Source organism: Oncorhynchus mykiss, chromosome 2 (assembly GCF_013265735.2).
Source record: "Oncorhynchus mykiss isolate Arlee chromosome 2, USDA_OmykA_1.1, whole genome shotgun sequence".
NCBI classification, from domain to species: domain Eukaryota; kingdom Metazoa; phylum Chordata; class Actinopteri; order Salmoniformes; family Salmonidae; genus Oncorhynchus; species Oncorhynchus mykiss.
In genome coordinates this window covers 70,182,496-70,210,325 of record NC_048566.1, presented here as the reverse complement: position 1 = coordinate 70,210,325, position 27,830 = coordinate 70,182,496, and the positions used below count along the sequence as shown (strand labels likewise).

The 27,830-nt window shown below is 43.2% G+C and overlaps 1 protein-coding gene across 2 annotated transcripts; it reads left to right on the top strand.

Annotated features, from left to right (window-relative positions):
• Nucleotides 1-13: 13 nt before the first annotated feature.
• On the top strand, nt 14-27,830 carry LOC110495034 (ran-binding protein 10). 2 transcript variants are annotated; one of them, XM_021570394.2, is made up of 15 exons: nt 14-442; nt 12,529-12,640; nt 12,883-12,935; nt 19,737-19,904; nt 20,096-20,118; nt 22,833-23,017; nt 23,115-23,227; nt 23,356-23,464; nt 24,240-24,388; nt 24,518-24,713; nt 24,849-24,988; nt 25,560-25,705; nt 26,179-26,290; nt 26,554-26,695; nt 26,916-27,830. In XM_021570394.2, exons 1-14 carry the CDS (start codon nt 244-246, stop codon nt 26,682-26,684), a joined length of 1,836 nt encoding a protein of 611 aa, XP_021426069.2. In that variant the 5' UTR covers nt 14-243; the 3' UTR covers nt 26,685-26,695; nt 26,916-27,830. The 2 variants fall into 2 exon arrangements, with proteins under 2 accessions (XP_021426069.2, XP_021426061.2); XM_021570386.2 differs by having other exon boundaries at nt 24,518-24,725.

Sequence of the window (27,830 nt, the reverse complement as noted above, 5' to 3'; positions counted from 1 at the left end):
GGACTCAAACTGAAAAAATGACCAAAGAGGGGTTCGGAGCGGGTCTTCTGTAGTCGATTCTGAAAATCTTTCGAGCGAATAGCCCTGTATTCAACTACAGTACCCACACGTCACTGTCAGTCCTACTCGAGAGCGTTGGTTAGTCAGGGATATCACACCACTGTCTATCTCACTCTCCCCCTGTATCAACGCATTGACATAGCTAGTAGAAGACAATAAAAAATAAAACATTTCAAGCCGAAGATGGCAGAGCTTGGAGCGGGGAGCCTGCTGTTGGGGGATCCTGCTTTTAATTACCAAGAAGCCGAGCTAAATGAACGATTGAAGCGGCTCTACCCGGCCGTAAATGAGGATGAGACCCCCTTACCCCGATCATGGAGCCCCAAGGATAAATACAGCTACATCGGGCTCTCACAGAACAATCTGCGGGTGCATTACAAAGGTAAAGTTATACAGAAGTGACAACTGGTATAACATTTAGTACCTAGATGTCTCGAATATGTTATTTACGATAGACTCTCCGGAGGTTCAGCGTCGTGTCTCTATGCTATTATGTGTATACAATCTCCCTGATCTAGTTTGAGCTGCCTCTCGGTCCCTCTTTGCTTTGTTTCACAATAGCAGAGCGGAATGCCCATTGCCCAAATGGTTGACAGTGAACTCACTAACCATGACAAGCATATCCGTTTCTTTGACTTACGTTCAACTCAAACGGTCTCTTTGTTTACAGTTAATTGTGTCTTTACAAGTTGGCTAGCTACCGCTTACATTTGATCATAATCGAAATATTAACCTAACTATAAATTGTGACAGCTAACTACTATGCCACAATTTGTAGCTAGGTACCTAGCAATAACAAGCGACGCACAGCTAGTTCGCTAGCAACGTTATCCAAGCCAATGCTAATTGCACGCCATCGCTGTTAGCCAATGCAGTAACTAGCTAAATAATAGCACGCAAACATTAGCTAACTAGTACTATCGAAATGCACCATTGTTTTATTTGTATATATGAGTAACTAACAATATAAAATGTAGCTACTAACGTTAATGTTAGCTAGCTAAAACTGAACTCTGACGTTAGCTTACTTAGCTATGTAGCTGCTATCGTCTCTTCCTCTGGTTCTAGCTGGCTAAAAGCAAGTCTTCATACAGTTGACATGACTAGACGTTAGAATGTGTTTGTATTTTGTGATAAAATAAGCACCAATTTAGAACAGGGAAACATTGTGCTCTGTTGGCTTGCCAGTTCATGAAGTCGTTCTGTGGCTGGACTATTATTCTAAATCATTATACATTCTGGATCCAACTACTGAGCACAGCTAAGGATTCCATAGAGATCTTCATGTACTGAAAATAACAAAATCCTCTACCATTTCAACCCAGCCAGCAGCTACACTTCCAGTTGCGACATGGGAGGAGACCTCATCGCATTTGTTGTGTATAAAGACCTGCACAGAGATTTATGCAGGTAGTTTAGCGATATATATTTTTTTATTACCACAAACAACTTGTTGGTGTGCAGACAGTAGCCCGGGTGTATAAATACAATTGGTTCAGATAGTTATTTAAGTGTTCTGCAGAAAATCAAAAGTAGGAATTGACAGCTATCCATCTAGAAATCATCATGCTATAATGTGTGTTGTGTAATCATAGAAAGAGAAACATGCTACATGTTTAGTCAACTGTCAAGTCTAATCGCACAACAGTGCTATGATTGAGTCATTATAGGACCATAGTCTGTGCTTAACACAAGATCAGGAAAACAAAAATCACACCTCATTAATAGACAGACCAAGGCCCTGGTCAGTGTAAGGTCCTGGTATTAACATACACTTGAATCTACAGAAATAATAGGCTAGCTATACAATTCTCTTAACATTAGGTGGCTGCGGTGGTAGTGCTGGATTCAGGCCTAAGTACACTGCTTTGGTCAATTGTTGTCTGGAGTTGAAGGTTGACAAGGATTTCATGATAATTTGTGACTGATAATTGCATAATCCCATTAGTTGATGGTGGCTCAAAAGCTGCGTGTTTGTTATTTAGGCTGTGTTACATGGTTGGTCGATTGAGGGACTTACAGTGCAGTCAGATGGGGGACATTTTGAGGATGTCTTTTTTTGTGATCATATTTTTTACATTTAGTAATCATAATTGTCAGCAAGCATGAATACAGCATTAGGTCTAGTCTGTAATTTAAAGTTATAGGCTTGTTACTCCCTCTAAAATCACAGAAGCCACTGTGTTGTCAGTTCCTGTTTCTTTTTTATGCTATTTTGACCAGTGTGCCAGTTTCCCTTTTGGCCTTGGTACTGTTGATTATACATGGTGGAGCTGGAGGTGTGAGATATCTCAGGATTGCCTATATCTCAAGCCTAGAGATATTAAAGAGTTGCATGTCTGCAAGGCCTGCACAGTATAAGTTCCACTGATTCATGTAAGGCCCTGAGCTATACTGAGGAGACCTTGTCTTATGTCAGGTGGTGTCGCTCCTACGTGACCCTTGTCCATCAACCTCAGTACAGGCATAATTTGACATAAGACAATGCTGTGGAGACTGTTAAGGCTTGTATAGTCCTGTTAGGCTACGTTTAGACAGGCAGCCCAATTCTGATCTTTGTTCCACTAATTGGTATTTTGACCAATCACATCAGATCTTTTCACGTCAGAGCTTTTTCAGAACTGATCTGATTTGTCAAAAGACAAATTAGCGGAAAAATGATCCGAATTGGGCTGCCTGGCTAAATGCAAACATTTGCCATCTGGCCCATAAGGCCCTATGATTAGGCCTGAGTAATAATAATGTCTATCTTCAGCCTAGACTATTGACATTTAAAATTCTTGTTTTTCAAACTGGCATGTATTTTTAAGGCCTTTTTCCTCTCTGACATTTTAGTTGTGTAGGCCCTCTATCCCTGACCTTAATTGTTAATGAAAGGAGGGCCATCTTTAGCTACAACGTTGTTTCCTAATTTCTATTGATGATGATCTTACGTCCTGTGCTCATCATTGTTTTTTTTGTTTTTTTTAGAAAAGGGCATCAGCTTACCTGTTGAACATAGCCTAAGCTACAGTATTGTCTGATTCATCAGTGTGTTTTATGAAGTGGTGGTATAGGATTTGGATTTGTGTACCATAGTCACCCATTGTAAATTATTGGTCTTTGTACTTGCTTTTTTTTGTGTGATTTAGCCTGTATAGATTTCTGCAAGTTTTCTATTTTATGCCTAAAGGTTGTATAGTGTTATTGTGTAATTATATAGCCTGTAGGACATATGGCTGACTTTAAGCATGCCCTGCGATTCCTTTAAGCTGATTTGTAATGTTTGCCCATAGAGAGGGTTTTCTGTCGTCTGAAGAAGAGGGCTGAAATCATGCATGTTCAGTCAGAGGTGACATCACCAGATTGTGTGTTGGTTTCCCCCAGTCTCTGTGTGAAGCTGTGATGCAGCGTTTGCTAATGTTTCTCCCTCATGCTTTTCCTCTCATTTTCTTTAGTTTTTTTCTGTTTCCTTCTTGTCTATTTATTGTCTTCTGTCGTGGGTAGTACTGCACTACATTCTTGTTTTGACCACTGACTTGACCATGAGGGAGATCCTTTGACTCTGGACTGGGGACTTAGAAAGAGAGAATCCATGAGCAGTTAAAAAAAAAAAAAATCTAACTAGTAAAAACACAGTGGAGTAAGAACGCCCCACAATATGGTCAACAATTTGCTCTATAACCAGACATGTTGTTTACACAGCATAAAATGGTGCACGTTAATAGCAACATTTGAGTATGCCTACATTATGCTCTAATAACACATTGTTAATCAACTACTTAGGCTTATGTGGATGTTAAACAACATTTGGCCTCTAAATAATTGTGTGTGTGTGATTGACAGAGACAGCGAGAGAGTCTCACTCCCAGGACTATGTAGCTCTGAGTGCTGTATGTTGAGGTGGTGGTGTTAGCTGGAGGTATTTATAGGCACAAGTGTGTTCATGTGTTGTATTTATTATGGCTGTTTGTACGGTCATAGAGGGGCCTGCTGGGCTTTGGTTACAGAAAGGAGAGGGCTGAAAATAGAAGTGATTAATGTTGCTGATGAAATCAAAGGTGATAATAAGTACACTGCTTCTCTATTAGTCATAATGACTGTGGCAAAGCATGACTGGTTGATTAGTGGATTTGTACAATATGATCATGAACATGGCTGTGCTTTACTGACAGGGACACAGTACAGAGGAGAGGTACAGTACCACTTACATACAGTGTATACATACCCCTTCCCTTTTCCTACATTTTGTTACGTTAGAGCCTTATTCAAAAATGTATTAAATATCAATTTTTACTAATCAATCTACACAAAATACCCCATAATGACAAAGCAAAAACATGTTTATAGAAATGTTTGCAAAAAAATAACTGAAATATTGCTATTACAGAAGTAATTCAGACCGTTTACTCAGTACTTTGTTGAAGCACCTTTCGCAGTGATTACAGCCTCGAGTCTACTTGGGCACACCTGTATTTTGGGAATATCTCACATCCTCTCAATCTCTGTCAAGATGGAACGGGAGCATCGCTGCACAGCTATTTTCAGGTCTCTCCAGAGATGTTCGATCGGGTTCATGTCCGGGCTCTGGCTGGGCCATTCAATGACATTGAGACTTGTCCCGAAGCCACTCCTGCATTGTCTTGGCTGTGTGCTTATGGTCGTTTTCCTGTTGGAAGGTAAACCTTCACCCCAGTCTGAGGTCTTGAGGGCTCTGGAGCAGGTTTTCATCAAGGATCTCTCTATACTTTTCTCTGTTCATCTTTCCCTCGATCCTGACTGTCCCTGCCGCTGAAAAATATCCCCACAGCATGATGCTGCCTCCACCATGCTTCACCATAGGGATGGTGCCAGGTTTGATCCAGACGTGATGCTTGGAATGCTGGCCAAAGAGTTCAATCTTGGTTACATCAGACCATAGAATCTTGTTTCTTATGGTCTAAGAGTCTTCAGGTGCCTTTTGGCAAACTCCAAGCGGGCTGTCATATGCTTTTTACTGAGGAATGGTTTCTGTCTGGCCACTCTACCATAAAAGCCTGATTGGTGGAGTGCTACAGAGATGGTTGTCCTTCTGGAAGGTTTTCCCATCTCCACAGAGGAACTCTGGAGCTCTGTCAGGGTGACCATTGGGTTCTTGGTCACCTCCCTGACCAAGGCTCTTCTCCCCCGGGCGGCCAGCTTTAGCAAGACTCTTGGTGGTTCCAATCTTCTTCCATTTAAAAATGATGGCCACTGTGTTCTTCGGGATCTTCAATGTTTCTCGTTGAGAATGTCTGATGCTTGATGCTTATGGTTTCATGAAATAAGACAAATGCCTCGAGGGCACCTGAGATCTAGATAACCATAAGAAAAAACACAAACCTGGCCCAACCCTTTTCCTGCTCCTGCTGGCTTTCGCAGATTCTGCCATTACTCTCATGAAGTTGCAGTAATAGGCTACACGAGGAGTCTGCAACATTTCTCATGTGAAATGCATATTTATCTTAACATTTATTTGCTATATTTGTGGGGTATTCTTTACCACCTTTTTCTCCCCAATTTTGTAATATCCAAGTGGTAGGTGGTCTTGTCCCATCGCTGCAACTCCCGTACAGACTCAGGAGAGGCGAAGGTTGAGAGCAATGCGTCCCCCGAAACACGCCCCCGCCAAGCTGCACTGCTTCTTGGCACATTGCTCGCTTAACCCGGAAGCCAGCCGCACCAATGTGTTGGAGGAAACACTGTACAGCTGGCGACCGAAGTCAGCGTGCATACGCCCGGCGCCACAAGGAGTCACTAGAGCATGATGGGACAAGGACATTCCAGTCGGCCAAACCCTCGCCTGACCCAGACAACGCTGGGCCAATTGTGCGCCGTCTCCATGCGACACAGCCCGTGATCGAACCTGGATCTGTAGCGACGCCTCTATCACTCAAATGATGTGCTTTAGGGCCTCCCAATTGGCGCAGCGGTCTATCTTACCATTTCTACCAATCTTCGTGCCAGTTGTGGTTTTCATATTTTCACATTTCCGTGAAACAGTTTCATTTAATTTAAAATAACGTCTTCATATCTCAATCATTGTCATGTGGGTAATCAAAATTCTATCTAAATTAAAATGATACAATCCTAAAGTAACTTTTTGCCATTGCCAACTATGTAAAAAAAAATAGGTTACATAAAGCCAACAAATAAAAACTTTGCAGCCTGCAAAGAAAATATCCAGATAAAATTAAGTATCGTATAAATCACATTGGCTACACATGGCCTGTCTATAACAAACAGGAAACGTATCAACTGTGACTGACCGCCTTGATTCAGTCTTATGTAGCAACATTTGAAATTGTGTTTTTTACATTGGATGAAAGCAGAGACGCAGAGCTACAAAATGGTATGTCATACACTGCATGTGAGGAGCAATGGGAAAGTAATTCTGCTTTGAAAGTTGATAAACTTGTATCCCCACTTTTGAGAAAATAGCCCCCGAATGTTTTGGTACACCTACTGGAGAGCTCTAATTTGTCTACACCCATTCAGCGTTGTTCACACCCTCTTACGCCAGCCCCACCTATCTCTTTAAGAATTCACACGTGAAGTCATGTGTTAAACAGGGAGTGGTGTAGTAAAGATTAAGACTAATTGGTAAAAGTAGTAGCCTACAAGAAGGAAACATTCCAGGTAAACAAAGTGTCCAGATAAAAATATTTGATGACACTCTTGTCTAATTTGGTACTGCAAAATGGTTACGGGCATAGTAGAAATATCAATATAATGGAAAAAAAAATAGGTGTCAATACCAAGTAGCGAAAGAACCAAATAATATACAGAATGTACAAAAACAATATCAATGATACCAGTGATAGATGAGGTAGTTACAGTTGAAGTCGGAAGTTTTCATACACCTTAGCCTTACTTACACCTTTGAACTCAGTTTTTCACAATTCCTGACATTTAATCAGAGTAAAAATTCCCTGTCTTGGGTCATTTAGGATCACCACTTTATTGTAAGAATGTGAAATGTCAGAATAATAGAGTGATTGATTTCAGCTTTTATTTATTTCACCACATTCCCAGTGGGTCAGAAATGTACATACTAATTGAGTGTATTTGGTAGCATTGCCTTTAAAATTGTTTAACTTGGGTCAAACGTTTTGGGTACCCTTCCACAAGCTTCCCACAATAAGTTGGGTGAATTTTGGCCCAGTCCTCCTGACAGAGCTGGTGTAACTGAGTCAGGTTTGTAGGCCTCCTTGCTCGCACACAATTTTTCAGTTCTGTCCACAAATGTTCTATAGGATTGAGGTCAGGGCTTTGTGATGGCCACTCCAATACCTTGTCTTTGTTGTCCTTCAGAGATTTTGCCACAACTTCGGAAGTATGCTTGGAGTCATTGTCCATTTGGAAGACCCATTTGCTACCAAGCTTTAACTTCCTGACTAATGTCTTGAGATGTTGCTTCAATATATCCACATAATTTTCTTTCCTCGTGGTGCCATCTATTTTGTGAAGTGCACCAGTGCCTCCTGCAGCAAAGTACCCCCAGAACATGATGCTGCCACCACCGTGCTTCATGGTTGGGATGGTGTTCTTCGGCTTGCAAGCCTCCAGCTTTTTCCTCCAAACATAACGATGGTCATTATGGCCAAACAGTTCTATTTTTGTTTCATCAGACCAGAGGACATTTTCCAAAAAGTACGATATTTGTCCCCATGTGTAGTTGCAAACCATAGTCTGGCTTTTTTATGGCGGTTTTGGAGCAGTGGCTTCCTGCTTGCTGAGCGGCCTTTCAGGTTATGTCGATATAGGACTTGTTTTACTGTGGATACAGATACTTTTGTACCTGATTCCTCCAGCATCTTCACAAGGTCCTTTGCTGCTGCTCTCGGATTGATTTTCACTTTTCGCACCACAGTACGTTCATCTCTAGAAGACCGATTGCGTCTCCTTTCTGAGCGATATGACGGCTGCGTTGTCCCATGTTGCTGAAACTTGCGTACTATTGTTTGTACAGATAACTTGGTACCTTCAGGCATTTGGAAGTTGTTCCCAAGGATGAACCAGACTTGTGGAGGTCTACAATTGTTTTCTGAGGTTCTGGCTGATTTCTTTTGATTTTCCCTTGATGTCAAGCAAAGAGGCACTGAGTTTGAAGGCAGGCCTTGAAATACATCCACAGGTACACCTCCAATTGACTCAAATCATGTCATTTGAGTCAATCAGAAGCTTCTAAAGCCATGACATAATTTTCTGGAATTTTCCAAGCTGTTTAAAGGCACAGTCAACTTAGTGTATATAAACTTCTGACCAACTGGAATTGTGATACAGTGAAATAATCTGTCTGTGAACAATTGTTGGAAAAATTACTTATCTTAAAGTGGTTGAAAAATGAGTTTTTGACTGTGCTGCTGTCTTTGCTGGATGACATGCCTTCATCAATCAAGTAGTTGACTTGTGTTCCTTCATAGCAGACACCAAACAAGCCACACTTGCGAGGAGTTTAAAAGTAGATGGGACCTGGCTGCATAGGGTCGGAAGGATAGTGCACCTGCAAACAACAAAATAACATTCATATAAATTAAAATTAATTGTCTCACCCCTGTCAGTCTGTCTTTACACAGCTCAGTCATAGGCATTTGCCTGCTTCATGTGTGTATCTATCCATCTATGTCCTTAATCAGTATAAAGGAGGACATATTGCTTACCTGTTGAACAAAATCAAAGCTGTAATGCATCCTGATGTCTTTGCTTTCTGGTTCAGTAGGGGCCCCCAGAGACAACTGCAGGTTCTTGACAGGTGGTCTTGCAGTCAGCAACCATCCTCTGGTGGACCGACCGCTCACTCTGAACAAGTGCTTGCATGGGCCAACTCTATTTTTGATGGGAGACATTTGACAATTCTTCTTGTATGACTGGTGGAGGAGAGTCTGGTGTGTTCTACTGATGCTGAAAGACAAATTCCAGATACAAATATTTTAGCATTATTATACAATAGATAGCCATAATCCCCATCAGACACACTTGGTTAATGTGATGGGTCATGTAATCATCTGGAAAAGTGCAACAAGTGTCTTGTGGTCAAGCAACAACAAATGCGCTCCTTGACTGACAGGAGGTGGGGCGAGGTCTGTGTGGAAAGCAGCATGGAGAGGGAGATGACTCTGTCAGTCAAGGAGCGCATTTGTTGTTGCTTGACCAAAAGACACTTGTTGCATGTGCTGCATTGACAATGCAGATGAAACACAATGCAGCACATGCAACAATGTTGATGACAACAATGCTGTTTTCACTTTCCTACTTAATATAAATCCACTAGCGTTCTAGAATTACACTATTAGGTTGTTTCTTACATCTGCAAACAGCTGATTTGTCTTTAGCAAGTTGGCCTAAATCTTGTTAGCCGCTGATGCTAATCGCTAGCTAGCTAATTAATGTACTGAGTCAGAGAATTTATTTAGCTATACAGCCTGATAATTCCAGTGATTGTGTAGACCTAAATCAACATGTTGTTTGTGCAACAGTATCTTCTAAATCAAAGAGGAATAGGCGAAGCATGAATAATGTTAGCTACATGAAGTAGCTAAAATAAATCATTAAATGTAGCCAAAGATTACAGGGTCCCCTGTTACACACCACGTATCACATTTAACAAACCAAATACCAAACCGTTGCAGGCATCCATACCATTATATCGTAAAATACGGAATAACGCCCAGCCCTACATCGACCAGCAAGGAGGGTTATATTAGTATGTAACACACGGCACCCGACTGCAAGGCGCTACATAGGGTAGTGCATACGGCCCAGTACATCACTGGGGCTGAACTCCCTGCCATACAGGACCTCAATACCAGGCAGTGTCAGAGGAAGGCCCTAAAAATTGTCAGACTCCAGCCACCCAAGTGCTACTGGAGAGCCAAGTCTGACCAATAGGCACCTGAACAGCTTCTACCCCCAAGCCATAAGAGTGCTGAACAGTTAATCAAATGTCTACCCGGACAATTTACATTGACCTCCTTTTTATTATTGAATTTTCTTAATTGTTTTGCACTGATTCCATTGCACTGGCTCTATGCACACCCTCACACATACTACACTGACACTCCAACACACACATACATTTAGGGTAGAAAATGTACAGTGGGGCAAAAAAGTATTTAGTCAGCCACCAATTGTGCATGTTCTCCCACTTAAAAAGATGAGCGAGGCCTGTAATTTTCATCATAGGTACACTTCAACTATGACAGACAAAATGAGAAAAAAAATCCAGAAAATCACATTGTAGGATTTTTTATGAATTTATTTGCAAATTATGGTGGAAAATAAGTATTTGGTCACCTACAAACAAGGAAGATTTCTGGCTCTCACAGACCTGTAACTTCTTCTTTAAGAGGCTCCTCTGTCCTCCACTCGTTACCTGTATTAATGGCACCTGTTTGAACTTGTTATCAGTATAAAAGACACCTGTCCACAACCTCAAACAGTCACACTCCAAACTCCACTATGGCCAAGACCAAAGAGCTGTCAAAGGACACCATAAACTAAATTGTAGACCTGCACCAGGCTGGGAAGACTGAATCTGCAATAGGTAAGCAGCTTGGTTTGAAGAAATCAACTGTGGGAGCAATTATTAGGATATGGAAGACATACAAGATCACTGATAATCTCCCTCGATCTGGGGCTCCACGCAAGATCTCACCCCGTGGGGCCAAAATGATCACAAGAACGGTGAGCAAAAATCCCAGAACCACACGGGGGGACCTAGTGAATGACCTGCAGAGAGCTGGGACCAAAGTAACAAAGCCTACCATCAGTAACACACTACGCCGCCAGGGACTCAAATCATGCAGTGCCAGACGTGTCCCCCTGCTTAAGCCAGTACATGTCCAGGCCTGTCTGAAGTTTGCTAGAGAGCATTTGGATGATCCAGAAGAAGATTGGGAGAATGTCATATGGTCAGATGAAACCAAAATATAACTTTTTGGTAAAAACTTAACTCGTCGAGTTTGGAGGACAAAGAATGCTGAGTTGCATCCAAAGAACACCATACCTACTGTGAAGCATGGGGGTGGAAACGTCATGCTTTGGGGCTGTTTTTCTGCAAAGGAACCAGGACGACTGATCCGTGTAAAGGAAAGAATGAATGGGGCCAAGTATCGTGAGATTTTGAGTGAAAACGTCATTCCATCAGCAAGGGCATTGAAGATGAAACGTGGCTGGGTCTTTCAGCATGACAATGATCCCTAACACACCGCCCGGGCAACGAAGGAGTGGCTTCGTAAGAAGCATTTCAAGGTCCTGGAGTGACCTAGCCAGTCTCCAGATCTCAACCCCATAGAAAATCTTTGGAGGGAGTTGAAAGTCCGTGTTGCCCAGCAACAGCCCCAAAACATCACTGTCTAGAGGAGATCTGCATGGAGGAATGGGCCAAAATACCAGCAACAGTGTGTGAAAACCTTGTGAAGACTTACAGAAAACATTTGACCTCTGTCATTGCCAACAAAGGGTATATAACAAAGTATTGAGAAACTTTTGTTATTGACCAAATACTTATTTCCCACCATAATTTGCAAATAAATTCATTAAAAATCCTACAATGTGATCTTCTGGATTTTTTTTCTCATTTTGTCTGTCATAGTTGAAGTGTACCTATGATAAATTACAGGCCTCTCATATTTTTAAGTGGGAGAACATGCACAATTGGTGGCTGACTAAATACTTTTTTGCCCCACAGTATATGCCTTAATTAAAAAAATTGGTATGTATGTATGTATGTATGTGTATATATACTATTAGCTTTCATTTGACATGCTCCTATGAACTTCACATGTTGGTGCTCATGGAAATGACCTTGCAGCTGCAATCTAACTTTGTGGCAACATGACCAAATTCACTTAGAAATCTGAGTTATAGATCTGTTAATCGCTTTGACAGCAGGTCTTAAAAGCGGTGGATCTGTTCTATGTGTGCTGTTTCTATGCCTACCATTTCATTTTTGTTCTTTTACTTTCGGGTTTGTACACCAGCTTCAAACAGCTGAAAAATACAATATTTTTGGTTATTGAAAATATATTTCACAGCGGTTTAGATGACACAGTGACTCTTGCTTGTTTTGTCACAAACTGAAATTAGACTAACTATTATTTTAGCAACCAGGAAATGGCAGTGATTTCTGCAAATTGCAACTCTTTAAGCATGAATGTATACTCCTATGAAAGGAACTTTTGAAGAGCTATCAGATTTCTTGTCATAGAATTTGAGTATGAATTTGCATGACATATGATTGTAAATTGAGGTAGGATTGACAGGGATATGGTTGAGTTTTTAAAGGGTTTAGTAATACGTACAGTATGAGGGTTTTCAGGGTCCTTGGGGAGAGAAGCCATTTAAAGCAATTTTTTTCTGGTTAGATTAATGCACTCTTGACATTGACCTTTCCAGGTTGACAGAGCAGTGGGTTGTTTGTGTGGTGTACTATACTGACTGTAACACAAAGTTTTGCTCCTTTTGTAGGTCATGGGAAGAATCACAAGGATGCCGCGTCTGTGCGTGCCACTCATCCCATACCAGCCGCCTGTGGGATCTACTACTTTGAAGTGAAGATTGTCAGCAAGGGCAGGGATGGGTAAGGGTTTGCTGATACTTGGTACTGTTCTGACCTCCCACCTTTTTTATTTTAACCTTGTGGTTTGTTTACCAATGTTAGCTATTGAAAATGGCGTGTAAAGAAACTAAAGAGAGCAGTAAATAACTGAAGGCAATTTGGGGACTGAAAGGATTTATCAGCAGCTATTGACTCATCAGACTGACTCATGTTGTCTAAACTGATGATGTTGTCACTGACCTTTGATCTCCTGTTGTCTCCAGGTACATGGGGATTGGTCTGTCTGCCCAGGGAGTCAACATGAACAGACTGCCTGGTGAGTACGAGGGAAGGCGGTGGCAGACTGGAATTTTTAGATTGTAGGATGAGTGTGGGTTTTGGAGGTCATAGGGTTCACAGCTAGAACCCTGCCCATAATCTTTGCTTGATTGGTTAAGTATTGAAGGACAAGGAGTAGTGTAAGGTTTGCTTGTTCGGCTGTAATAGATTGTGGACAACTAAACCTGTGTTTTTATTATCACAACTCAGACATTGTTCATCTACAAAATCTATATCCAGATTTGTTTCCAGATGTATTGTCAGTGCTCCCTAGTGGTGCAACGGTCTTAGGCACTGCATCTCAGTGCTTGAGGCGTCACTACAGACACCCTGGTTCGAATTCAGGCTGTATCACAACCGGCCGTGATTTTTTTTTTTTTTAATTTATGAATTAAAGTCTGGAGTACCTGGAATGGATGGATCGAGATTTAATGTCACTGTTACAGAACATGCCTGGACTTGTTTGCGCAGAGACTTTAGTAATGAGAGATGACATTTAACATGCAAAATACCACCCAATACCTTTGTCTGACCTGTATGAAGGTCAGGTGAAAGTGGAGCTGCCACAGACAGGACGGCTCACATTCATTGAAGAGGAAGGGAGAAATACAGTTGTAATGGTTGTTCATTTAGTAATCCTCTCAAGGCCATTTCATTCTCAATGCAGTATTTTCCTCAATCATATATTCCACAATACAGTTATGTTTAGCCCATTGTAGAATAATTCAAATATAGATCAAATTGTTTAGTCTGCAGCACTTCTGGTTCAGTGAATGAAGCCATCCAAGCAGAGACACTCTCATGCCAGGGCCTGATGAGATTGGATGTAACCAAACAGGCTAGTAGATGAGTGTGTGCCACCAAACACGGAGAGTACAGAGCAGTATCAGTGTATGAATACAGGGCCATCTGCATCCTGGCTTGGCCCACTGCTCAGCAGTAAATAGTTAATCAAACACTTTTCATTTCATCACCAGTTAAAGGTGCACTATGCAGAAATCGCTCCCTCATTTCCTGGTTGCTAAAATTATAATAGTTTGTCTAATTTCAGTTTGATAAAACAAGCAAGCAAGTATAGTGTAGAGCGGCTATTCCCAAACTGGGGTGCGCGTACCCCCAGGGTTAGTCCAAATAGAAATGTGATTCACGTTTTCCAACGGGGCGATACATTTGGGTGAGTTTTTTTTTCTTTCTTGCCTGAGTAGTCTCGTTTCACTGCCAAAAATAAAATTAAACATCCAATCACATTAACCGCGACTTGGTCTATAAAAAAAGTGGTCAGAGGCCTCCCGGGTGGCGCAGTGGTCTAGGGCACTGCATCGCAGTGCTAGCTGTGCCACCAGAGACTCTGGGTTCGCGCACAGGCTCTGTCGCAGCCAGCCGTGACCGGGAGGTCCGTGGGGCGACACACAATTGGCATAGCGTCGTCCGGGTTAGGGAGGGTTTGGCCGGTAGGGATATCTTTGTCTCATCGCGCACTAGTGACTCCTGTGGCCGGCCGGGCGCAGTGCACGCTAACCAGGTCGCCAGGTGCACGGTGTTTCCTCTGACACATTGGTGCGGCTGCGCACTGTGTTAAGAAGTAGTGCGGCTTGGTTGGGTTGTGTTTCGGAGGACGCATGGCTTTCGACCTTTGTCTCTCCCGAGCCCGTACGGGAGTTGTAGCGATGAGACAAGATAGTAACTACTAACAATTACTACTAACAAAACCACGAACTTGGGGAGAAAAGGGGGTAAAATATATATATATATTTTTTTTTTTAAGTGGTCAGATTAAGCAAATGCTAAACTATTGTTTTGCTAGCATAGACTGTAATATGTTCCGGGATTCTTCCTAATGGCATTGAGTAGTACACCACATCAATCTCTGGCTTTATCAATAAGTGCATCGAGTACGTCATCCCCACAGTGACCGTACGTATATACCCCAACCAGAAGCCTGGCAACATTCGCTCTGAGCTGAAGGGAAGAGCTGCCGCTTTCAAGGAGCAGGACTCTAACCCAAAATCTTATAAGAAATCCTGCTATGTACTCTGACGAACCGTCAAGCAGGCAAAGCATCAATACGAATTGTACTATACTGGCTCCGACGCTTGTCGGATGTGGCAGAGCTTTTGCAAACTATTACAGACTACAAAGGGAAGCACAACCGAGAGCTGCCCAGTAACACAAGCCTACCAAGACGAGCTAAATAACTTCTATGCCCACTTCGAGGCAAGTAACACTGGAAACATTCATGAGAGCATCAGCTGTTCCGGACGACTGTGTGATCACGCTCTCTGCAGCCGATGGGAGTAAGACCTTCAAACAAGTCAACATTCACAAGGCCGCAGGGCCTTGTGTACTCTGAGCATGCGCTGACCAACTGGCAGGTGTCTTCACTGACATTTTCAACCTCTCCCTGTCCGAGTCTGTAATACCAACATCTTTTAAGCAGACCACCATTGTCCCTTTGCCCAAGAACACTAAGGTAACCTGCCTAAATGGCTACTGACCCGTAGCACTCACGTCTGTAGCCTTGAAATGCTTTGAAAGGCTTGTCATGGCTCACATCAATACCATTGCCCCAGAAACCGTAGACCCACTCCAATTTGCATACCGCACCAACAGATCCACAGATGATGCCGTCTCTATTGCACTCCACACTGCCCTTTCCCACCTGGACAAAAGGAACACCAATGTGAGAATGCTATTCATTGACTACAGCTCAGCGTTCAACACCATAGTGCCCTCAAAGCTCATCACTAAGCTAAGGACCTTGGGACTTAACACCTCCCTCTGCAACTGGATCCTGGACTTCCTGACAGACCGCCCCCTGGTGGTAAGTAACAACACATCCGCCACGCTGATCCTCAACACAGGGGTCCCTCGGGTGCTTGCTCAGTCCCCTCCTGTACTCCCTGTTCACTCATGACTGCATGGCCAAGCACGACTCCAACACCATCATTAAGTTTGCTGATGACACAACAGTGGTAGGCCTGATCACCGACAACGATGAGACAGCCTATAGGAAGGAGGTCAGAGACCTGACCATGTGGTGCCAGGACAACAATCTCTCCCTCAATGTGATCAAGACAAAGGAGATTGTGGACTACAGGAAAAGGAGGACCGAGCACGCTCCCATTCTCATCTACGGGGCTGTTGTAGAGCAGGTTGAGAGCTTCAAGTTCCTTGGCGTCCACAACACCAACAAACTAACATGATCCAAGAACACCAAGACAGTCGTGAAGAGGGCATGACAAAACCTATTCCCCCTCAGGTGACTGAAAAGATTTGGCATGGGTCCTCAGATCCTCAAAAAGGTTATACAGGTGCACCATCGAGAGCATTGGTTGCATCACTGCCTGGCATGGCAACTGCTCGGCCTCTGACCGCAAAGCACAACAGAGGGTAGTGCATACGGTCCAGTACATCACCGGGGCCAAGCTTCCTGCCATCCAGGACCTCTATACCAGGCAGTGTCAGAGGAAGGCCCTAAAATTATCAAAGACCCCAGCCATCATAGACTGTTCTCTCTGCTTCCGCACGGCAAGCAGTACCGGCGCACCTCGTCTATGTCCAAGAGGCTTCTAAACAGCTTCTGCCTCCAAACCATAAGACTCCTGAACATTTAATCAATTGGCAACCCAGACTATTTGCACTTAATTCTTCTTGCTGCTTCGGATATGGCTGGAACAATGCTGGGAGAAAAGGCCCAAAAAACTATACAGACAATGCTTTCATCAAACAACACTGTTTCACAACGTATCAGTGACATGGCAGGAAATGTTTCGCATACAAGCCAGTGAATTATACATACAGCTGGTTGAGTCAACAGACGTGGCGGGCCTGGCTCAGCTCCTGGTATATGTCTGTTATGTTTATGGGAGGGGGGGTTCATTTATGGAATGCATCCTCTTCTGGTAACCAGGACAACAGGATAGGATATTGTTAAAGTACTGGACAGCTTTGTGACATCAAATGGCCTTTGGTGGTCAGGATGTGTATCTGTACTCATGGCTCAAAAGCCATGACAGGGAAACATAGTGGATTGTTAACACGCTTTCAAACACTTTCTCCCGATGTCACTTGGGAACACTGCAGTATCCACTGAGAGGCTCTTGCTGCCAAGGGAATGCCTGACACCTTGAAAGACGTTTTGGACACTACAGTGAAAATGATTAACTTTGTTAAAGCAAGGCCCCTGAACTCTCGTGTATGTTATGCATTATGCAATGATATGGGCAGCGACCATGTAACGCTTTTACAACATACAGAAGTGGGCTGGTTATCAAGGGGCTAAGTATTGACGTGTTTTTTTTTTAATTGAGAGACGAGCTTAAAGTTTTCTTTACTGACCATCATTTTCACTTGTCTGACCGCTTGCATGATGACGAGTTTCTCACACGACTGGCCTATCTGGGTGATGTTTTTTCTCGCCTGCATGATCTGAATCTAGGATTACAGGGACTCTCCGCAACTATTTTCAATGTGCGGAACAAAATTCAGGCTATGATTAAGAAGTTGGGGCTCTTCTCTGTCTGCGTTTAACAAGGACAACACACAGGACTTTCCATCATTGTATGATTTTTTTGTGTGCAATTGAACGCAAGCTTACGGACAATGTCATGTGATATAGCGAAGTACTTTCCGAAATGGACGACACAAATAACTGGATTCGTTATCCCTCTCATACCCTGCCTCCAGTCCACTTACCGATATCTGAACATTGAAATTGCAACAAGCAGTTCTGTGAAAATGGACTTTAATCAGAATCCACTGTCAGATTTCTGGATTGAGCTGCGCTCAGAGTATCCTCCCTTGGCAAGTAGTGCTGTTAAGACACTGATGCTCTTTGCAACCATGTACCTATGTGAGAGTGGATTCTCGGCCCTCACTAGCATGAAAACTAAATACAGGCACAGACTGTGTGTGATAAATGATTTTAAGACTGAGTCTCTCCAATACAACCCAACATTGCAGAGTTATGTGCATCATTTCATGCACACCCTTCTAATTAATCTGTGGTAAGTTATTCACAATTTATGATTAACAAATCAAACATTTTTGTAAGATGGCAAAATTATTCATTATTATTGGTCCTGTAAGAGCTCTTTGTCATTTCCCAATAGCTGGGTTGTGACGACAACTCACACTCATTCTTATGTTTAATAAATGTGTCATATAGTGTGTGTGTGTGTGGCAGGCTTAAAATTATGGCAAAAAAACACAATTTGAGTCAGGTGACCCTGGTGCTAGAGGTGGTACTCAGCTGGAGGTTGAATGTTTGAAGGGGTACGGGACCACTGGTGTTGAGAATCATTGTACCGTCTAAACCGCTGAAATTTATTTTCCATAACTAAAAATATAGTATTTTCTGCTGTTTTGAAGCTGGTGTACAAAACTGAAAATAAAAGATGCAAAGGTGAAACTTAAGAACAGGCAATGGGGGATGAGCATAAAGTGCATGTAGAGAATACATTCTTGCTTTAGTCCATCATGTACTCTCTCGCCCTTTCCCCCCCACACCTATGCAGGCACACACACTATCTCACACACAAGAAGAGATCACTGACTGTTAGTGGCTGCTGTGACACAGGAGGGTGGGTATATTTCTGACCTAGGCCCATGGGAGCTATGTTTCCTCTTGTCCACTGATGCGATTCCCTGCCAATGAGATCATTCCTCCAAGCTGCGCTGACCAATTGTATGACCCCTTCCTGTGTCACCTGCCTATTGGGTTCTCCATGGCGCCTGAGGCCTTTGGAATGCTTTGGACTCATCCAGCCAATTCTACATGCTCTTGCTGATTTCAACTGCTATTCATTCACACCCTGCTCTGATTGCTTCAAATGTATCTGTGTTACACAATGGTTGGAATATGGTGGAAATGGGGTGCGCTGTTGTGTTGGAGAGTTTAGTTGTATGAACATTGTTTATGAATATTTATTTTGTTACTGGGTTTCTAGTACAATATATGCCAACAGACTTTTGTACATTTGTGTAGGTGGTTGTTCAGGTCCTGGCTGTAATAGTTGTAAATTCCTTGTTGACCTCTGTGTGTCTGATCCCATAGTGGAGCCCTGCCCATTTCATTAGCATGTAGGGAACACTGAGCCCAGCTTTAGGAGTAATATCCCTGTCGGCGCTGCTCCGCAGATTAATCTAATACCTCACAGTTCACACACGACCTACTTTCTCTGCGCCACTTTCTCTTTTTGGTTGGTGACAGACCCTGATTGAGCCGACAATATACATTCTGCAGACACACACGAGCCGACACAGTACACCCCCCCACACAAACACATGCACTGAAGATCTCTCCATACAGAGCTCCCTCTGCCCATGCAGTCTACTCTCCTTCCCTGTCCCTATTGATACCATGCACACACGTAAGGCTCTGTTTTGAGTATGACTCATCGGTCAGTGCTTCTATTCAGAGACTGATGCCTCTCGCTGGCCACCCAGAGTATTGCACATGCTACACAGGACACAAGTGGGGATATCCAAATGAAAGAGACCATTTGTCAGGCTCAGCTCCTCCCGTGTCACTGTCTTTTATGGGGATATTATTGCTCCATCACACCGCTGGCTCACCCATCTCACTCCTTCTCCTCTCTGTATGAGTGGCACTGCCCTAACCATTAACTGATGCATATTCATCTAGCTAGATGTCAGATGAGAATAATTACCTGTAGTTGTAAGCTTATGGAAGTGTTGAGTTTCTCGATTTGTTTCCACCATGTTGTTAATGTGTAATATTCATGTACCATAGGTCTAGATTTCCTTTCATCACTTCTGCCTTTGTCTCCTATCCCAGGTTGGGACAAGCACTCGTATGGTTACCACGGTGACGATGGACACTCCTTCTGCTCTTCAGGGACTGGCCAACCATATGGCCCAACCTTCACCACTGGCGATGTGATTGGTTGCTGTGTGAACCTAATTAACAACACCTGTTTCTACACCAAGAATGGCATCAGTCTAGGTGAGAACTGCACAACAACAGTGCAGGGAAATAAACATCCAAGTTAACTGTTATATGAAAATGCACTATCCTTCACACATTTTGATATGTTCCCAGGCGATGTATACCATTCTCTTTACTTGATTGTAAATTCTAACATTTTTAATATCTTCCACTCCATTAACATTTGTTTCTCTCTGTTTGTTCTTCAGGTGTAGCATTTACAGACCTCCCTGTGAGTATTATACTGAAATGTGGACATATTTTATTCAATGTCAAGGACTTCTGTTGTTTTACATGTGTGGTATATTGTATAGCAGGGGTCTTAATCCAATTTTGCCCAGGGACCCCCTCCCAGTCAAACCGGCAACCCAGGGACCGCATCATACGTTAGCAAACTATTTATTTTACGTCCAATTATAATTGTAAGAGGTGTAAACTCAGCCTGTTAGCTAGAAAGGTAACTCCAAACTTATTTTTGCTATGAGCAGCTGTTTAACTGGTTAAACAAAGGTTAGTAATGTGTTGAATGTCCAAGTCAAGAAAGCTTACCAGCAGCCAGCAACACCTGCTGCACTGGTAACCTGTTTACTGGTGCTTTCTCAATGCCTATGTCAGATACTCCAGTGAGTGTAGTTAGCTCCAAATGAGTGGAATTTGCTCAATATTAGGAATTGAGAAACAAAGTTCATATAATTGGAAATAAGATATTCTCCTATTTTCTACTGTAGATATGTAATTCAAAACATGTTTATTCTATTGTTGTGCTTCTACACCTGCATTGCTTGCTTTTCTGGGTTTTAGGCTGGGTTTCTGTATAGCACTTTAAGATATCGGCTGATGTAATGAGGGCTTTATAAATACATTTGATTTGATTGTTGCTAGCGATATTCATAAAAACATATTTTTATATTGTTGCGGAACCCCTGCAGGGACCCCCAGTTGAAAACCCATGTATAGTACTCTATACTGTTTCTTTGACTTCCTCATCTGACATTCTTTACTGGTGCCATTTTAATAGTATGTGTAGTAGCCTTGAATATTATTTTGAATAGCATGACTGTTATCTTTAAATTAGGGTAATTCAGTAGCGGTAGTTTTGCTCCTTCCATTAATGATGATGATGATGATATGAATGTCCTATATTATTCAGGGTTGCCATGCCAATGTCATCGGAGGGGGTGGCTGCTGTTTTACTGGCTCCGAACCAACTGTGCTATTTTGTTCGTTTTTTCACATTGTTTAAATTATTTTTGTACTTATTTTGTACATAATGTTGCTGTTACCGTCTCTTATGACTGACAAGAACTTCTGGACATCAGAACAGCGATTACTCACCTCAAACTAAATGAGGATTTTTTCTTTAACGAGTCCGACGCGGAGGATATACTGCTTTCTAGGGAGCGGGCCCAAATCCCTGTTATTTGCGTGAAGAAAAGACGGAGATAAAGGGAGTGGAGGTCGGGCTGCCTTCTGAGAATTCGTAGGCGAGTGAGTAAACCTCCAGCCCCAACAGATCCACAGATGACGCAATCTCAATCGCACTCCACACTGTCCTTTCTCACCTGGACAAAATAAACACCTATGTGAGAATGCTGTTCATTGACTACAGCTCAGCATTCAACACCATAGTGCCCACAAAGCTCATCACTAAGCTAAGGACCCTGGGACTAAACACCTCCCTTTGCAACTGGATTCTGGACTTCCTGACGGGATGCCCCCAGGTGGTAAGAGTAGGCGACAACACGTCTGCCACGCTGATTCTCAACATTGGGGCCCCGCAGGGGTGCATGCTCAGTCCCCTCATGTACTCCCTTTTCACCCACGACTGCGTGGCCAAACACGACTCCAACACTATCATTAAGTTTGCTGACGACACAACAGTGTGATTACCGACAACATTGAGACAGCCTATAGGGAGGAGGTCACAGACCAGGCAGTGTGGTTCCAGGACAACAACCTCTCCCTCAATGTGAGCAAGACCAAAGAGCTAATCGTGGACAACAGGAAAAGGCGGGCCCTACTAGTCCACATTAACATCAACGGGGCTCTAGTGGAGCGGGTCAAGAGTTATAAGTTCCTTGGTGTCCACATCACCAACGAACTATCATGGTCCAAACATACCAAGAGTTGTAACGCTTGCACGACAACATCTTTTCCCCCTCAGGAGACTGAAAAGTTTTGGCATGGGTCCCCAGATACTCCCAAAAATTGTACAGCTGCATCATCGAGAGCATCCTGACCGGTTGCATCACCGCCTGGTATGGCAACTGCTCGGCATCTGACCGTAAGGCGCTACAAAGTATAGTGCGTACGGCCCAGTACATCACTGGGGCTAAGCTTCCTGCCATCCAGGACCTATATTCTAGGCGGTGTCTGAGGAAAGCCAAAAAAAATGTCAGAGACTCCAGTCACCCAAATCATATACTGTTGTCTCTGCAACCGCACAGCAAGAGGTACCAGTGCGCTAAGTCTAGGACCAAAAGGTTCCTTAACAGCTTCTACCCCAAAGCCATAAGACTGCAGAGCAATTAATCAAATGGCCACCCGGACTATTTACATTGACCCCCAGCCCGTCCGCCCCACCTACCGACATGTACAAATGACCTCGACTAACCTGTACCCCTGCACATTGACTCGGTACCCCGTATATTGCCTCGTTATTGTTATTTTATTGTGTTACTTTTTATTTTTTACTTCAGTTTATTTGGTAAATACTTAACTTTTTCATGAACTACATTGTTGGTTAAGGGCTTGTAAGTAAGCATTTCACGATAAGGTCTACACCAGTTTATTTGGCGCATGTGACAAATAGTTTGATTTGATCAAATTATCAAAATTAAAGGCAAGTTCTTCCTATTATGGCCAGATTGGGAATTGTGCGCTTGCCAAGGTGTGCAAAGCTAACATTGTATATACCTGTGTTCACACCTTACCCTCTACCCACAGCCAAACCTGTACCCCACAGTGGGCCTGCAGACTCCTGGAGAGATTGTGGATGCTAACTTTGGCCAGCAGCCCTTTGTGTTTGACATTGAGGACTATATGAGTGAATGGAGGGCTAAGATCCATGGCATGATCGCCCGCTTCCCTATCGGCGAGAGACTGGGGGAGTGGCAGGCAGTGCTGCAGAAGTAAGGGATCCTTATCGACATGACACTTTTCACCCTAACAGACTACTGTGTCTTTCTCTACTACTGTAAGGCTAAACCATGTCTTTGATTCTTCCAGTATGGTATCCACCTACCTGGTGCATCATGGGTACTGTGCTACGGCCACAGCCTTCGCCAGGGCCACAGAGACCTTGATCCAGGAGGACCAGACCTCCATAAAGAACCGGCAGAGTGAGAACCACACACAGGCTCCACACTCACATTACCACAGAAACACTGAGGACCAATCAGAGTCATACATTTACTCAGTCATACATTCAATCAGTTTTGAATGATAATATTCTTCTTTCTACTCACAGGAATACAGAAGCTGGTATTGGCAGGGCGTGTTGGAGAGGCCATCGAAGCCACACAGCAGCTGTACCCTGGACTTCTAGAACACAACCCCAATCTACTCTTCATGTTGAAGTGAGCAGCCTTGAACCAACTATGGGACTCTTATGGGAGTGTTAATCTAAAGGTTACATTTAAGAAGTATTGGAATTGTAAGGCTTATTTAAGCTGCTGGAGCATTTTGTCAGTAAAGCTCTGGCCTGCTGCCCAGCTGTGTGTTTATGGCACAAAGACATTAGATTACATTAATAAATACTGTGGTCTGCTAAGAGACATTTGGAGATGCAGACCCACTGCTAGGTGGCCATTTTTTATGGCTCTCTTATAGAGGAAGAGAGGGGCTTGTTGTAGCAGTTACACAGAGAGGGAGGAGGGGAGGGGGCAGGGTAAGCACAAGGTCACAGTTGTTGCCGCCGAGGGAACTCCTGATTTGATTGGTCATGCCTGTTGCTCCATTTTGTCATGGAAGACGAGTGAGCAGAACAGAACAGGCGCTGATCTGTTTGACATTCATCCTGTCATAGTGACATGTATCCATAAAGCCAGATACTCATACTCTGTAACCAGTCTGACTTGTTCCTGACACATTTACACATTTCAGGGCACAAAGACATGATCTTATACAGCCCCACCTTTGCTGACTTCTGAAAGCAACTGAAGTTTTGCAGTAATTATGGTTGACAGTTTTCATTCAGACTGTTTTTGTTCAAGCAAGTGATATTTGACAGTTAAGCAGAATGAAAGGTTTAATATCAGATGGTACAATGTATTCCAGGACAAAGCATGTCAGACATTGTAGCAGATTGTAGACTAGATGTCAGACAGATTCATGGTTGCCCGTATCGCCCAGGTGTCGGCAGTTTGTGGAGATGGTGAACGGTACAGACAGTGAGGTACGATGCTTTAGTATCCGCTCCCCCAAGTCCCAGGACAGCTACCCTGGCTCCCCCAGCCTGAGCCCCCGACATGGAGCCACTAACCCCAATCTGCACAGTGCAGGTAAGGGAAACACACCTTCACACTTGCCTATCCATCTGCCCAGTGTGTTAAAAACACAAAGGAGATAAGCGAGAGTATTGTCTATCTATTGAATGTGTCTGTTTCACCCTGGCTCTCTGTCATCTCCAGGAGCAGACAGCCCCACATGCAGTAACGGGGTCACCCCTCCCAACAAGAACAAGAGCCACAACAAGTATCCAGGCGTCAGCTCTGCCTCCTCCTCCTCTTCTTCCTCCCCTTCCTCTGTCAATTACTCTGAGTCCAACTCCACTGACTCCACCAAGTCCCAGCCTCACAGTGGCACCAGCAACCAGGAGGAGACCAGGTGTGTGGCAAGGCAAGGGTCTATGTGTTTATTGTTTTTTAGCGTTGTGTTTTTAACTGGAGTGGGAGAAAAGCAGACCATCTGCGATATTATGACAGATGACTGAACCTGTCCCTGTGTTTGTCTCCTCTGCAGTGACAGTGAGATGGAGATCGAGGCTGAGCACTACACTAACGGGGTGGCAGAGAACCCCTCTGCTCGGATCATGAATGGCACTTACAAGCACCAGGAAATCCTGCAGGCTCAGGACATCAGCCTGGGTAACGGAGTGGCAGGTACAGACACTTGACACGTGCGCACACACATGCGCTTACTGTTTTGATTGTCAGGCGCACACACCTTGTCCCAGGTGTCAATGTCACGAACACAATGTTTTCTTGGTCACTTTTGTCTATCTCTCTGTCATTCTTTCTCTCCCTCTCTCTGACTGTCACTGTGTGTCTGCTTTTCTCCGTTTTTCCTTTCTGGCTGGCTGGATATCTGGGGATGTGTGTTTCTAAATTGAGCTCAAACATAATCCAGTCAGGCAGATGTTTGTGTCGTCAAGGTTGCTAAATGAAAGTTGACTGAGAACACTTTCATTTAGAACAACGACCTGGGGAATAGTTACAGGGGAGAGGAGGGCAGATGAATGAGACAATTGTAAAATGGGGATGATTAGGTGGCTGTGATGGTATGAGGGCCAGATTGGGAATTTAGCCAGGACACTGGGGTTAACACCCCTACTCTTACGATAATTGCCATGGGATCTTTAGTGACCACAGTGAGTGTGTTATTATGTGAAGTGTCAAATGCACTCTGTCCGTGGCTGCGCTTTGACTCTTGTGGCTGTGTGTGTCCTGGTAGAGGATAGCTGTGCCTCCAGACAGCTGTGTGGAGGGAACCAAGCAGCCACAGAGAGGATGATCCAGTTTGGCCGTGAACTGCAGGGCCTCAACGAGCAGCTGTGCCGTGAATACGGCAAGAACGTCACACACAAGAAGATGCTGCAGGTACCGGTGGGGGGGGGATTCACACAGTAGAAGACTGGCACACTGTTTGACACTGGCGGCGTTCACACAGGCAGTCCAATTCTAGTATTTATTTTCCACTAATTGGTCTTTTGACCAATCACATCAGATATTTTCCAGAGCTGATCTGATGAAGTGAAAAAAATATCAGAATTGGACTGCTTGTGTAAACACAGCCTGTGACTTACGAATTGTATAATTGTCAACCACCGAATGGGGAAGGTTTGGTTTATGGTTATACTGCAGTTTACACACTACTACTTGTATATGACCATTGGAAAGTCTGTCCCTAGTATTGTTCTCTAACAATTAAGGTAGAGCCACTGAAAGTGTCTGATGTTCCCTCTGTGTAAGACAGACCATTATACTGCTTCCAAATCATAGTCCTTAATGGGCTTTTACTGGTCCTGCTGTTTTCTATCTCCCTATCCCTTTCTCTCTCTCTTTTATCACAGGATGCCTTCAGTTTATTAGCATATTCGGATCCCTGGAACTGCCCAGTGGGGCAACAGCTAGACCCAATGCAGAGAGAGAATATCTGCTCTGCTCTTAACAGCGCCATCTTGGGTAAGGCTAAGTTTCACACACAGTACATAATGTCATGAGTAGTCCGATAAAAATAACTTTCACTCACACAAGCTATTTTTCTTTTTCTACAATATTTGGGGGGGGGCAGTAACTCCCAGCACCACACAAGTAATAAGCTTGGTAGTGTGTATGTTAACTCTCTTCTAATGAATACACACTGCACATTTTCCCATGTACATGTTTGACTCACACATGCTTTATTAGCTAATGTACACACCCCGATGTTGTCTTTTGCCCCTCAGAGTCTCAGAACTTGCCTAAGCAGCCCCCTCTGATGCTTGCTCTGGGTCAGGCCACAGAGTGTGTCCAGCTCATGGCCAGGGTCCGCTCAGGGTCCTGTTCCTTCGCCAGAGTAGACAACTTTTTGCACTAGCCCCAGTCCAGGTGAGTCTGGACAGACACACACATACTTACTTCCCTCCCCTTATAGCACCACATCAATGCACTGTTTTACCTATAAGGAACTTTTTAAGAATGTTTTTGACTACACATGGCCCATGCTGTTAGCGTCAAGTTGGATTGTAGGGTTACTGTTTGGAGTACAGTAATAGTGTTGCATAGATTACAATACAGCAGTTCCAAAAATGTTTATTTCATTCCTAAGGCAATGTTCAGGACTAAGAAGAGGTCTTTCCAATGGGTTGCCAGATGACTGAGGAAAGCATGTGTTTGAATTTGTGTGTCGCTTGCCATTTGGCAGAAGCAGATGGACAGGGGAATGAGTAGAACATGACAGGAAAGTTTATTTTTAATTTAGTATTATCAAATACAAAATGTGTGACTCTATTTAAAGAATTCATTATTATTCTGTTTATCTAGTCATGTTCTAGGTTTTATTTAGTCAGTTTGTTGTGCTCATCTTGGAAGGAAAAAAAATCTAATTCCGTTTTTGTTTTTGAGTGGATTTCAATTCCCTACACAGTGTTTTAAAGATGTTCATCATATCAAAGAAGTTCATGTTGGCATGCTTTGTCGTTACCAAGCAAGATACTCTGGTTTCTTTCATTCAGAACTCAGGTATTCACAGCACATTTGTCATTTCAGTTTGGGATATTGTAGACAGAGGTAGGTTTACCCAGCTGTTCAGTGGCTCCAATTTAGGACCTTCATTTTTTTGGTTCAAATTCTTACTACTTAGTATGACTTAACTCCAGAAGCTAATTTAATTTAAAGTTAAAGGTCTGAATTGGCTTCTGAAAGTACACATGGCTATAAGCCACTAACCTGCTGGTCACCTCAGAGCCCCATACAGCAGCATTCACCTCAGATCAAACAATGATGACACTGATTCATTTGTGAGTTTTAATATAAGTGTAGTATATTTCCAATCAAGTGTCTCCACTAGTTTGATTTGTAACCTACAGTAAAAATACACAGACATACAGTACTGTGGGGAATTTGGAAATCACTCTCTGGTTTTTGACTTGCTAATTATATTGAAGATATGAAGTCTGACGTTGAATATATATATATATACACACACAATTTAATGATATATTCAATAAAAAAGTTAAACTGA

Bases quoted from the DNA above. Each gene is read 5' to 3' on its own strand.
- LOC110495034 (XM_021570386.2), top strand. From the start codon at position 244: ATGGCAGAGCTTGGAGCGGGGAGCCTGCTGTTGGGGGATCCTGCTTTT. The intron at 12,936-19,736 runs GTGAGTACGAGG...CTCCTATCCCAG, and splicing joins CAACATGAACAGACTGCCTG to GTTGGGACAAGCACTCGTAT. The intron at 25,706-26,178 runs GTACCGGTGGGG...CTTTTATCACAG, and splicing joins CACACAAGAAGATGCTGCAG to GATGCCTTCAGTTTATTAGC.